This window comes from Meleagris gallopavo, chromosome 1, assembly GCF_905368555.1.
Source record: "Meleagris gallopavo chromosome 1, MGAL_WU_HG_1.1, whole genome shotgun sequence".
Classification (NCBI taxonomy): Eukaryota; Metazoa; Chordata; class Aves; order Galliformes; family Phasianidae; genus Meleagris; species Meleagris gallopavo.
In genome coordinates this window covers 34370108-34384330 of record NC_139404.1, presented here as the reverse complement: position 1 = coordinate 34384330, position 14223 = coordinate 34370108, and the positions used below count along the sequence as shown (strand labels likewise).

Sequence of the window (14223 nt, the reverse complement as noted above, 5' to 3'; positions counted from 1 at the left end):
AAATTGTAACCACATCAGGAATCTTTAAGAGCCACCTTTCAGAATTCCAGTTTTGTACTTCAGCTTCAGACATTTATTGTTCAAGAAACAGCTAGAGGTATTTCTGGCATCATCCTTAACAGAACTGCCTGAACCTAACTGCACTAAAAGCATAAATACATCAGATTGAGTTAAGCAAACATACTTGACATACAGTAGGGGAATAAAACAAAAAATAATAATAAAAAAATATCTCCTCTCCCAAAAACAAGCACTCAGATCAAGCAATCCAGTTAAAGGCAATGCAATCTGAACATGTAACCTAGTTAGATTCTATAAAACCAACATGTAATATCAGAATGGTACAGTTACATCTTAATTCTGTCTTCCTGCTTTGCTAAAATATCCAACAGCTACCCAGTGAGAATCCTATCTTGGAATTTCTATCATTTACAGAAAACTTAGAATTCTTCCTCACTCTTTTGTAAATTAAGTTTTAAATTCTTATGTACCCACCTGTTTTGTCAGTGGTCAAAATAAAAAGTACTCTCCTGCAAGAAAGCATTTACTATGCAGTACACCTCAACCTTCCCTTCTCTCCTTAAGTGAAGATTATTTGAATCCACAACATAGGCATTGTGGTAGTCATAAAAACATACATCTCTCAGCTGTAAGTGTAAGTACCCTATTTACTTACCAGTCCTCTAATCCTTTCACATAATTTAGCCTCACATTTTGTGTTTATCAGATCATTCTCATACTTAATTCTCGGTCTAAAAAAAGAAAAAAAGCTTAATACACTCTGAAAACACAAAGGAAATAAGATTAATTTGACAACTAATTAGCACAACAGATTCTTAATCAGTAAGCCTGTATATTACTGTAATTGAAGTAGATGATTTATACAGCAGGGGAGAATGCACCTAATTCACAGTGCATTTCTACCATATGGTTTCTCCCTAGGGTCATCCCATACTTTTTCATGACATTTAGATATGCTGGTACATTTAATTTCATTTATTTCTTCTTCTAGAAGACAATTGATACATAAGTACGAAGACTTCAGAGACATAGAAAGCTACAATATCAAAATTTCTACAGCATGAGAAATGTTATTACTGAATGAATTCATAGATTTCTTCATTCGTGTCTTACAACTAAAGTAAAATGCACCAATATCAACTCTGCTTCCCTCAAGCTGTAAGTATGAGAAGAACTTGCTCCTGAACCCCAATGCTCACAGGAAACTCTCTGAAGTCATACGCTTGTTTAGTCCTGCGGCAGCTTCTCCTACATAATCAAGTAACAGGTTTCCAAAAAATTCAGCTATTAGTTAACGAGAGGAAAATCAAACTCAGACCTGACTAAAAGAGACAACTAACCAACTGTATTAACTAAACAATGACAAGACTCAAACTGAGGCAGTGGCTCCCCAACTTCTGCTATTGAACTCCAAAATCCAGCTTACTGAAGTACTACCAGCTACCATCTTCTGGTCCCCTTGTAGAGTATCTAAACATTTCACCACAGGTTTTTCCATTTCAGCTTGTTTCCTAATATTTCTCTCTCTCTCTCTCTCTCCAGTCTTAAAACCACTCTGTTTCCTGTCTCATTAGAATACCACACAACAGTAGCAGCACTGAGATCTACTGGTGGCTCCATGTGCCAGAAAACATTCTGATGGGCACAGAATGATGCTCTGGCAATGCTTGCTGAGGTAATACCATATATTAGTGCCCTAATTAAAGCCGTTGCATAAAGAACAGGAGGTAGAAGGCATTTGAAGAGACCTCCTTTCGTACTTGTTAACAAAAGCAGAGTTGAATCCAGAGTTCAGCAGCCATCAAGCAGCTAAGTGTTCTTCTCTGCTCATTTTACCTACAGCTCACCCTATTTCCCACAGATCTTCTGTTTGTCCACCCCATTTCCAGGGAATTCAGTCTACGAGTTTGAAAAGCCATGAAAACTGCAGAAGCTGTCATGTTTGCTGTGAGTAGATCTGCAGGGTCGTATCATTGGCATTTTTAAAAGCCAGGTTAAGACAACTAACTTTCAATTCATCCCTCCCTACGTGAATGTTCTGTATGTTAAGATACCTGAAAACTGCACTGATACAGTAGCACTTATTTTAACTTGTATAACGAATAAACTGCACATGCTGTTTTACAGACAATATATATTTGTAAACTTGCTCATGCAAAATTAGTGTGCACAACAGGGATATTTGTTTTCTAATCCCCACACCTTAAAAAATGACATTTATGTCTGCTTCTTTTTGAACTGTGCCAAAACCCCCTCTTTAATATAATAAATCTTACACAGGATTTATCTGCCAGCCAAACCAATTTATGAAGCTGAAACAAAAAGAATAAAAAGTTATACAAAAACATGGCGCACCTGGATGCTCGATTCCCACCTCCCCCACACCTCTGTTGTTGTCTACAAATAGAAAGAGTAAACAAAAGAAAAAAAAAAAAATCATGGTCACAAAATTTTAACATTTTAATCCTAAATGTTACAGGGAAAATGGATGTTGGAACCTACTTCCATACACCATGCGTCAACTTTTTAATTCCCAAATGTGGCCAAATCCACTAAAACAAGAGTGGTTAACAAACTCTGGATTATGGAAATACATTTCTGGAATAGATGCTAGAAAAGCAACAATGGGAAAAGCCAACTGTCTCCATAAAGGTAAATAAAGTGGAACAATGTGTAGATTAGATATTTTTTCTGTTTCTTACTCATAACCTGTCAATTCAGTGCATCTTATGGTTCAACATAATGGTCCCCATTTTGGGCAAACATTTAACTAGTGTCCATAGATTCCAAGTTAGTGGATGATGAATCTTTTTGGATACTTTCAAAGATGGTTGCCAGCTCAGTGTTAGAGCTTATCTGTGACTGGAATTCACTCATTAATGGACTCTTTTCTGCTTCTGGAATGGTTAGAAGTGCTGCTACTGCCCTCATCGCAGATCTTTTCAGTTCATCTTGCTTTTCAAACTCCTGTTTCACTGAATTTGCCTTTACCTAGGGAAAAAAACGAAAATGTTTGAAAGTGTAGCTCAACTCTCCTCCACACCCATCTTAACCCACACTTATAAAGACCGATTTCCTTTCACTAGACCTAACTTGAACACTGTACAGTAAGCAGACAAATGCTGCAAGTTACCAAGTCAATTACCAAATAAAAATGTTAGCAGCTAACCTCTAGCTAGTAGAGGTTATCACATGGTGTTACCACAAATACTTCCAGACTTCAGAGAACAAAAATTAAACAAAAAAAAATCTGCTTTTATTAAAATCATCTATTAGCCTTCTCTTGATTTCAGTGATAAATTATTATTAAAAACAGTAAAAATTCTTGACAGTAAATATAACAGATTACAGTAATGGGGAAAGATAAATCAGGCATTAAATCAGTATCAGAGCACATAGCTGGATCAAGATGAGTGGGAGTAGGAGACCAACTGTGCCAAAACCCAAAAATCTCATTATGTAAATGATGAAAGAAAAACAAAACAAACAACACAGCAAAACAAACCAAAAGCCAGCACCACTTTATGCTACCTTCATCCTTCATCATTCTAATGTTTGTCTGCAACAACATAGTCATCAGAAGTCAGAAAAACCCTTAGTATTCTACTTTCACTGTTTATAATAAGACACAAGTTGCTGAAATAGCAGCTACGTTTTTGAGAAACAAAAGAAATGGCAAAAAAACAGGCCTTTTAAAAAAACGAGCTGACCATTTTGCTCTTCAATTTGTAGTTTAAGGAGAAGTAATACATGTATAAGGATCCACGTATTTGTATCATTCTGTAATTTACAAACTATAATTCAGGACATGCTCAGCAGTACACCTAGATTACAAGAAGCATTCTCCGTACACAAATTCATTTATAATTCTGTAAGGCAACACAAATTAATTAAGAAACAGAAGTTGCAATGTAAAACAATACCTTAGTTGTACATGTAGCACGCAAAGGTTCAACAAGTCTATCCAATCTCTGCAGCACTGCACTTGGACAAAGGGTCGACAGTCTCACCAACATTAAAAAGGTTAGCATCTAGTTGGAGAGAAAACCAAAAATCAGTCATGCACAACACAGAGTTATTTCCTAGAACAGCGTGCAACCGTTAACAGCAACACTTTAATGATTTAAATAACAAAGTATTTAAACACGAGGTAGCATTCTTACCATTTCAGTCTACTCGCTATTCAAAACATTTATTGCTTGCTTACATAGCAAAATGACAGCTAACCTTAATGTCATAGTGATCCTTCAAGCCATCTTCAACGTGGTTTAGGAATTCAAATATATCTAGTCTATCCAAACAGCTATCCAAAAGAGTATACATGCATTCAAAGGCAGCTTTCCTAATGTCCAAACCATCATCAACTGTGTGCTTAAATGGTCCCATTTCCACCTGTCAGCAAATAAAAAATAAAGTTTAAAAATAATACATTTAGACAAACAGAGTCTACTTATGTTAATCTAGTCCCATTTTTCTTAGTTAACATACCTCTCTGATTAATTCCTTTCTGACTTTTGTTTCGTTGTAAAGATGAGGAAGCACAGTATCTAAGAGGTCCCTTATTAATGATGGTTTATTGTGTGCAGCTGAGTTAAATGTCACTAGGGCTACTCTCCTGACATTGAGATCCGGGTCTTCCAATGTTTTCAAAAAATCACCTGCAATTGCATACAGAAACAAACGAACAAATTCCTAAGTTACCAGAAGATAAGCCTACTCAGTATGTATTCATGTAACAAGGCCTGTCTCCATACATTTTCACATTAGTTTCTAGAGCTCTGTAGCATTACTTTGGTAAAACAAATGCCTGCAGGAACAAGTATTCCCACCCCCACAGTATTTAGCAACTTCCAAGAGTGCTGAACCTTTAAGGAGGAGAAAAACAGGGTTTAAACAAAGCGGCTTCTACATCCACAAAAATAAGGTAACGACTAAAAATTAGAGATTCTTGAAGTGGTAGATAGCAATAGTTCACTTACTGTATTCAATACCCAATAAGTATTTCCAGAAATCAAAGGGGTAAAGCAGTTTTAGTGGAAGAGAGTAGGAGAAGCCCACAAACATAATCAATCAACTCATTAATGTTTATTAAAAAAAAAAATTAAGATTAGCAATGAAAATAAGCTAAGAGCTGACATTGCCTCATGATAAATAAACAACTTGCTCCCCACAAAACTGTTTTTAAAGATGAATTTTTTTTATCCCTTATTAGATTTAGTGGGACGCACTTCTTCCTAAAGATTTTAGGGTAATCAATCCACTATAAAGCTAACAGTCACCACAGCATATTAAAGAAATCTACAACAATGTCATACAAACGAGAAAAGCTCAGAAAGCCACAGAATTGCAAAGCTCTATCATACTGAAAGCTCTGATTATCTTATCCACAAACAATAGCTTTAAATAACTTTCAGACCAGAAAGCATTACAGAATCACAAAGACCTAGATTTACAATCCACCATCTGATAATACTCAGAATTAACACATTTATATATATTTTAAGGCCAAACATTTCCAAGACCACCTTTCTGGGTAGAGAAAGAACCTTACTAATTCAAATTGACATAATTTAGAAAGATCCTGGAAGAAGAAACCATCTCTTAGGTACCATCTTTCTAAAAGTCCTTGCTCCTTGTATTCTTTTCCACTGCAGTTTCAATATATGCTATTTTATCACATATCTTGTACCATTCTGAATTCAAATAAGCTAGAGTTAAAAGAAATAATTGGCTCCTAAGGAAACCATTTAAAACAGTTTCAACAGTTAACATAAGCAGCTACTTCTGGTTCCATCTACAAAATGATCTTTCTCTGAAGACACACAGAATACATTTTAAATGCAATTCCATCACTTGAAAACTTAGAATTTGTCACTAGAACTAAATAACTTACCTATGCAGTTCTTCAAGAGTGGGTCTATGGGCTGTGGATGATCAGAAATAGTGAACTTAACAGCAGTCACCACAGAACTTCGAGCATATGAGGATCCTAACATGAAATAAAATCATGAGTGTGTAACAGTTAAAACAGTACAATTACAGAATTTAAATCACACTTAAACCCATTCTTCATAAGCATCTAATATTCTTACAATAGCTGAAGAATAAATGCTACTTATTACTAGTAACATAATGTTGCCTCCACAGATGTACTGGTGTTAGATTTTAAATGCTGAGACACAGTATTTGTAATAAATCTTTTCTGCTCCAGAAAACTGAAGTAATGAGCCTACTTGCACACTCTTTCAATTTATCTCATGCAAGCCTTTAAACAATTCTCCTCTTTAAAGCAGAAGGACATGAAGAAAACACACTGATACAGTTCTTGATATGACTATAACTCATTAATCAGTTTCATCCTTCCTAACCTCACAAATTTCTGAATTCTTATACAAGAATTAGGAATATATAAAATGCTAATGCTCTGCAACAAATCTATCAAGCAGTACTGTCCTTTACTGCCCACGCTCTCCCCTTTAAGTTTTACAGTTTAAGTTTACAGTTTCGTTAAATGTAACATTATTAAATTAAATATCATACTCTGAAAGAAGAACATAAAAGTAATTCACGCTCTGCATGACTTACTTTCTCCTGCCCAAATGGAACTAAGCTTCATATTGTTCTTGGCAGAGGGTTCTGGGGGGCAAGCAAACTTCAGGAATGTTACAGAACTTAAGCAAATCACTAAAAAACTCCCACAGCAGTTTATTAAGATAATATAAGGCCATTTTCTACAATTTATGCATATAACTCACCTGATGCCAAGTATCCCTTGAGTCGTGGAAGCAGAGTCTCTGGGTCTATTAAAGTAAGCTTGCCCAAGCATTCAGCAACAACATTCCTTGTACCCTCTTCTGCACATTCGCAATGTTTCAGGAGTAAGGCCCAGATGTTCTCAACATATGGTTTCAGACCAACCACTGATGCAGAGCTAATTATCTCTTTCAAGGAATGAAGAAGAAGGTATTGCCTTTTAGGCTGGCTGGTTATTTCTTGTAAGACAAAAGGCAGATACTCAGGAAGATTGCCAACACTAATACTGCCTAATGCATAAGATGCTGCTGATTTGACTTCTTCACTAGGAGAAGAGAATGCTTCTAATATTACAGACTTCAGCTCAATTTGTCCACTTAAGTCAATGTGATGCCCAACTTCCCCAAGTGAAAGCAAAGCCAAAAGCCGAATGGAATCCGTGGACCTTGAGTTCTTGACATCTTGAATGAACTGACCTACCACAGCTGGTCCTTCCTTAGGGCATGCTCGAGTAAGGGCAGCCACACATTTGGCAATGGAATAATAAGACTGCTTGTGAGTAAGTGCTGTGCTCTGAGAGTACACTGGACCAGTTAACATGCGCAGCAAATCCATATAGCCTAAATTATTTGTACCAGTCACAACCAAAGCTTGGAAAAATTCTAGCATGGCACTAAGTGCTCCGCCCTGAAGTAGAGGCGATCTCACCAGCCCAATGAGTTCATTGAGAATGGACCCACTAATCTTTGACAAGGAGGAAGGATATACTTTAGCAAGTGTTGTCAGAAAACTGATGGCCATCTGTGATACGTGCATATCACTTTCACTAATAAGAGGTGGAAGCTCATCCAGGACAGCATCAATCATGGCAGCTGTCAAGCTGTCACTGTAATTCTTAATTAAAATATCTAGAGCAGAAAGAGTGCCCAGTTTCAAAGCCCGTTGATTCTTCCTCAAAAAAGAAGCAAGAATAGGAACTCCTTCCCCCAGGATTGGTCTCAAATCTATCTTCAAAGGAGAACCAGCAATCAGTGTCATAGCCTTCACTGTAGTTAACCGAGTGATTTCATTCTTCAGCCTCTCTAGGAAGATCTGAAGTGTACTAGGCAGGTCTGTGCCCAAGCTGTCACCAAGGCTACAAATGATTTGACCCATGCAAGATATTGCCCTTTCTTTCACCTCCTGATCAATGTCAGCAGCCTTTAATCTTTTGATTGTACAAGTAAAGAGATCTTTGATGTAAGGAGAAGCATCAAAGGAAGAAGGCTGGTCTAAAGGACGAATGACTTTCACTAGTTGTTGAGTAACCAAAAGTGCCTCTGATGTAATCTTGTAAAATGGATCTCCAACACAAGCTACAACTGGAGGCACCAGTGCTTGAACATGAGGATGAAAGACTTGGGGAGAATGATTGCAGAGGATCACATACAAACAGGACAAAGCATCTATCTTCAGATTAGAAGAACTTGATTTGTCATTCAATGAAAAAATTATTCCTGGAAGAAAGATGAAAAATGTATTTTTAGGTTAGGATATTTATACTCTGTTAGAACACTTCAAATTTCTGAGAGAAGGCAGCTATACTGTATTAGGTTGAGTGTAGGAAAACACTGAATGCTTCCCAAGCCTCTTTCTTGCCATTTTATTCACACAATTACTTTTTAAACTTTCTCTACACAGAGGATCTGGGCCATTTGAAGGTTTGTGATGCCTTTTTTTTAAATTATAAAAGGAATCTGTACCTTTACATTTTCCAAGATTACTTTTCCTTTTTTACTTCAAAATTCAGTATCTAAGGCACTAAAAGCTAAAATACAAGCAATATTTTTTGAGATAATCAGCTAGAGGCAAATAAACCTTTCATTAAAATACAGAAGAAAAAAAATCCAATCTTACAGCCAGCCCTTGTTTTCAAGAGTAATGGAAATGGAATTAAAATATTTACACGAATTTATACATACAGTAGCTGATTACGTTGCCAATTTCAAATATAAACAGAGACTCAAGACTTTCATCCTGAAGTTTCATATCAAAATTCCCAGTGAATCTTTAGTTTAATTATATGTTTCTCATACCTGGTACAAGCACGGGAACATGTTGTGTTAGGGCTCCAGGTAACACATTTACTAGCTCGGTCAGCATATTAAAGCAACACTGACGGGTCTTCACACTTTTCTCCTTCATTTGTTTGTGCAAGGCTTTAACTATGTTGGGAACCTGTAACCATCACACATCTGTTAATCAATTCAACAGCTGACATTGCTTTCATGTGTCATCACTTGGGGAGAAGGCTAAGACACACCTTTCTCTATTTCTGATTTCCCCACAGAATCAGTTATTGTATAAATAGCAAGAAATGAAGATTCAAAAGAATCACAAACTAAAAAAAATAGTATTACAACTTCAAAAGGTGAGATGAAACAAAAGAAAACTACATTTGCATTAATAAAACTATGCAGAGAAACAATTGAGAAGTCAATCAAATACTTCACTTTAAGAAAATGAAAATGCCATTTGACAGCACTATCCTTTTTATTTTGCAAATAAAACATGTTATAGCAAATCAAGTTTTATCATGATTAATAGAGGCTTTGGCTATGTTTCGGGACATAAAAAATAACTAGTTTGCTTTGGCAATGTGGTTAAATTACATGGGACGTACAACTTTTAAAGGTAAACAACTGAAGTCAGATAAGCATATCTGCCCAAGCCAGTAATTTTAATTTCCATGACTGGAAATGAACTGCTGCACTTTTCTGGGCTGGTTCTGTGTCTTGCGATCCCAGAACAGAATACTACAGTACTATAACCTGTAATCTATATATGACAAAAGCATAGCATGGCATATTTCAAGAGCTATCAATATGAATAGCACACAATATCAATGTGTTTTCACAAAGTTAAACAAAAAATCTTGATGAATAACCTGACTCTGAAGCATTGTCAAAGGTGTCTCTCCTTGTTCCATCGCATCAGGATCACAAAGCCAACTTTGCACCGGTCGAGTTTGTTTTAGAAGAGAAAGATAAGCATGAAAAACATCTGCTTTAACATTTTCTTCACGTTCTTTGAATCTAGCTATTAAAGCAGGAGACACAGTTTTGTAGAATTCTGGAAGCATTTCGTGTCGTGTGCTAACAACAGCATTCAGACATTTAGCAGCTGCACGCCTTACTTTCCAGCTCATGTCATCATCATCACTATATTCATCATCGCTCCCTTGAAAAAATAAAATTATGCAGATGTTTGAATCTAGACAATCAAAGCATCAAAGTTTTATCCTACAGAAAAATATTGAGTATTTTGCAATTTTTAACCTATTTGATTTTATGCATTAAGTAATAACGTTTTACAGGGGAAGTAGTGAGAAATCTTTCCCACGTCAGACATGTATTTCCAATTCATTAGCTGACGTATTTTTCACTTCAGATCTATCATACTACATGCTGTAACCTTTTACCATCTTTTATGTATTTTAAAATATTTATCTTGTTCATGAACTTCATGTTCACCCTTGGAATTATTTACCTTCAGCAGTAACATCTAATACTTCTATTCTGAGCAATGAGTTCATACCTCATGGTTATAAACCAATACAGAAATTGAATTTGGAGGTATACAAGTCATTCAAATACTGATACTTAGCAGCATTGCCACCATTTCAATTTTTCACCGATCACTGCAAGTTCTCAAGACCTTTCTCTCTCCCAAACCAAAATACAAATATACCTTGATCATCATCATCACCACCATCAGCATCCATAGCATTTTCATCTTCATCTTCATCATCATAATTGTAATTTGGATCATAGGTAAGATATTTAAGACAAATATTTATAATAGTAGACACATGAGGATAAACTTCTTTAGGACATCTGCAAAGTACAAAAACAAAAGTAAAGTCAGATTACCTATAAGAATTAAAATATTTCTTCCTAAAAGACTTAATACTACATGCAGTACCCTGAAGTCATCATAGCTAAACCAAATACCATCAAATGCATCCATCTGAATCTGTAATGCAGATAAGAAAATGCCACTATGTAACCCAATCTACTAGACTGGTATTTTGCAGAAGAGCAAGACATGCCTTTGGATATGATTTATTTTCCTCATCACTACTAGACAACAAGAATTATTAGAATACTTCCTCCCTCCTGCGTGCATTAGTAGCACTGGCACAGTAGAGCTTATGACATCCAAACATAACCCACTGCTTAGCAGTTAAGGTACAATATTGAGTTATAGGAACAGTTTCAGTTCAAATCTTGCAAAAGTATTTTACACCAAGGGGACTACCTTAACAGCTTACAATCAAACAGCACACTATTAGATATTAAGAAAACTCAAACCTGAGAATGACTTACCTCCTAACAAAGGATTCAAATGCTTGAATGCAATACTCTCGTAGCTCATCATCGTCTACATTACAAAACTTTACAACCAAAGGAATTATTTTCTCAAGATATTCACCTGATAAGAGAATATTAGCAAAGTAATTACTCTCATCTAAAGAACCTTCCCAGTTACAGATAATTTATATATTTTTCTTACCTATTCTATGACCTGCTTGCCTACTGATAGCAGCAATACACTGTATATAGGTCCTAGTTGTTGACATGGAATCATTTTTAGACAGCTCTGTCAACAGATGTTCAATGAGGTCAACAAAAACCATATTGCCACAACTCATAACCAGGTGACCAAGAGCAATGATGGTTCTTTTCCTCACAGCAAGTCTGGGGCTAGTCAGCTGGGGGAGCAGACAGGTCAGAATTGAAGGATGGAAGTTAACAAGCAGTCCTCCTTGCCTTAAAACAGACAAAACACAAACTCAAACCAATTGAATCTAGATAACTTTGTTCATATATTCTAGCAGAATTTCTTTAAAAATTCCCAAAACACCACATAGATTCCAATTAAGTTTTTAAATTTTTGGAACTTTTAAAAACAAGAAATGAGTTTAAATATACCTTCAAAGCAGTAAACATTGATAATCAGCTTAAAACTACAGTTATCAGAAAATGAAACAAATTATCAGTCTTCTCGATCAACTTATCTTCAATGCATCCCACTTTCTAGTTTTAACTAAGGTTTCATTTACACTTAATCTCTTGCCATATTATTTCACTTAGAGTAATTTTTATTTCATATTTTGAAAATTAGGAAGTTAAAGGAGTATTTACTGGCATTCATCAGCATTTTGGAAGAAGGATGTTTACCTGCTCAGCATGTCAGCCATGATATCTAGTGCCTCCAATTGAACAGACACATCTTCCTGCTTGGCAATAGCACTAGTGAGACGCCCCGTGATCTTTTTGCAAACATTAGCTGCTAATGCAGAACCTGAAAGTACAATAAAACCTCAGCATTTCCATAATAAGAAAATATAGTTATTAACACCAGAGATCATGCTTGTAACTATGGGAAGCAACTTGAATTTAACATGAATCATCTTTCCCACCCCATAAAACAAGTTTGAACAGCAAGTTTCTTTGCTAATGTAAAATATTATGCTCTGCATTAGAACTGAAAGACTACCTTATCTACCCAAAAACATACTGAGTAGGACAGCTTTAGTTTCATAAGTTGTACATAACAGAAAGGACAGTGCTTTTGGCAGGACAAGCAATGGAAAGCAAAGGCCAAGATAAGGTTAGAGCAATAAATGGAAGGACTACAGGTAAAAATAAAGTAACTAAGAGAAGCACAGAAGTAGATAGAGCCACTTAAAAAAAAAAAAACAAATAAGGTCAAACCACTTTACACAAGAAGCTATTTAAGTCTACTTGAAAGACTGCTAAAATAAACATTATACATGTTTTAAAACTCATGTTAAAATGTCTTTGCTACACCTGCATAGTTTCCCCCAACATACATAATCCAGTCAAAGCTGCTCAGAGTAGTTTTACAAACCAACTCTCATTTCCTGATGGCTAGCACTCATCTTTGTCTGCATGAAGGGTTTTTTGTTGTTTTCTTTTAAATCACACTTTTGGAATGTTGATGTGAAATTAATGCCATTCCAATCTACATTTTAAATATTTATTTTTAAGTTGATGCATCTCACCACTACCCGATTAACACGTGATTATTTATTTGTGGACTTTCAATAAAGGATGTCAAAATCAGAGAGTGCTTGTATTGTTTGTTTGCTACTATTTAAGCAACTTCAGTCTCTAAAAACTACACTTTCAAAGCCCTCTTCATCAGCCTTCTCTTCTCATTCATACCCTACATACAATATTTGAAATCCACTTGAGTAAAAAAGTAGTACTATTAACTGAAGAGCTGTTAACATCATTAGCATCTCTTCTGGAACCAACTGCCTTCATTTAAAACTACAAGTAAGCATTTCAATAACTTAACAGGCAATTGTTAGAAACATTAGGTACGTTCCAAACAGTTACCTAAACTGAGGCAAGAAATTTGATCGTTAAAGAAAAATATGCAATTTTTAATTTAATTTAAGAGTATTCTATCAACCAAAAAGCATGAAGAGGTTTAGTTATGAGTGCAGCCCAGAGATGTTCCACCAGGTGATTATTAAAATAGAAGCTCTTATACTCCATTTGTTATGCCAGTGTTCCTGTAACACAAGTTTTTTTCCTGAAGAGTTGCATCCTTGTGGGAAACTACGTTTTTTAAACCACCAAAATTCCGAAGTACAGTCACAGAACAAACTAAAAAACATCTTGAATACAAAACACCTTACCACTGGAAGCTGGGGGGAGTTCTCCAATCACAGTTTTAAGGCCAATGCTTGAAATGTCACGTAACTGTTCTTTATCTGAAAGCATGTTTGTACAAAGTGTATCTACAATGGTCTCCACTTGATACTCCTTCACTTTGCTCACCAAAGGACCAAGGCTGTATAAGCAGAAGAAAGGTAATACATTTGCAACGATAAATAAAAACATCAAAATCCTTCATTTATATTTCAGTATTTTGTTTGAAGTCACAAAGTTAAGATTGGTTTCGGTAGCAACACAGAGCAAATGTTTTAAATCTGACAGCTTTTAGCTGGTTAAGCTGATAATCTATCTACTTAGATCTAGTAACAAAATACTATTTAGTACATCTGTTTTCTTTTTTTTTTAATCTAGCGATGGAAACAGTTTTGTATGAAAGCTCTGCTTCACAGTACCAAAACCTGAGTCCCTCTTACTTCATCACACTTAGTGCAAAGGTTTATAAAATTATCTAGCCAGAAACATCAGTCTATGTACTTGATTATTGCTGCCTACAAAGTTCAGGCAAGTAAGCAAACCTCGTTACTACCACATCTTTATTCTACAAAACACTTGGGTTCTTTTTGACACGTTCACTCTATGCCATAGAGTGCCTTAATAGAATACAGCAGTGAAATATAAAACAAAAACATGACAAATCTTCATTCACAGAGACCCTTATAAACACCGCACCTGGGGGAAAAAGAGAAAATGTCAC

General features: G+C 35.7%; 1 protein-coding gene across 1 annotated transcript in view; it reads right to left on the bottom strand.

Moving 5' to 3' along the window:
* Positions 1-2138: 2138 nt before the first annotated feature.
* Positions 2139-14223, bottom strand: part of CAND1 (cullin associated and neddylation dissociated 1) — a 29198-nt gene continuing 17113 nt past the window's right edge. The window contains exons 3-15 of the mRNA XM_085220833.1: positions 13490-13644; positions 11997-12120; positions 11329-11585; positions 11142-11247; positions 10504-10649; positions 9701-9993; positions 8850-8991; positions 6777-8270; positions 5915-6010; positions 4510-4679; positions 4249-4413; positions 3945-4052; positions 2139-3012 (exon numbers count right to left, since the gene is read on the bottom strand). Coding sequence (XP_085076959.1) covers positions 2788-3012; positions 3945-4052; positions 4249-4413; positions 4510-4679; positions 5915-6010; positions 6777-8270; positions 8850-8991; positions 9701-9993; positions 10504-10649; positions 11142-11247; positions 11329-11585; positions 11997-12120; positions 13490-13644 — 3481 coding nt within the window. The 3' untranslated portion in view covers positions 2139-2787. The remainder of the gene's footprint in view (positions 3013-3944; positions 4053-4248; positions 4414-4509; positions 4680-5914; positions 6011-6776; positions 8271-8849; positions 8992-9700; positions 9994-10503; positions 10650-11141; positions 11248-11328; positions 11586-11996; positions 12121-13489; positions 13645-14223) is intronic.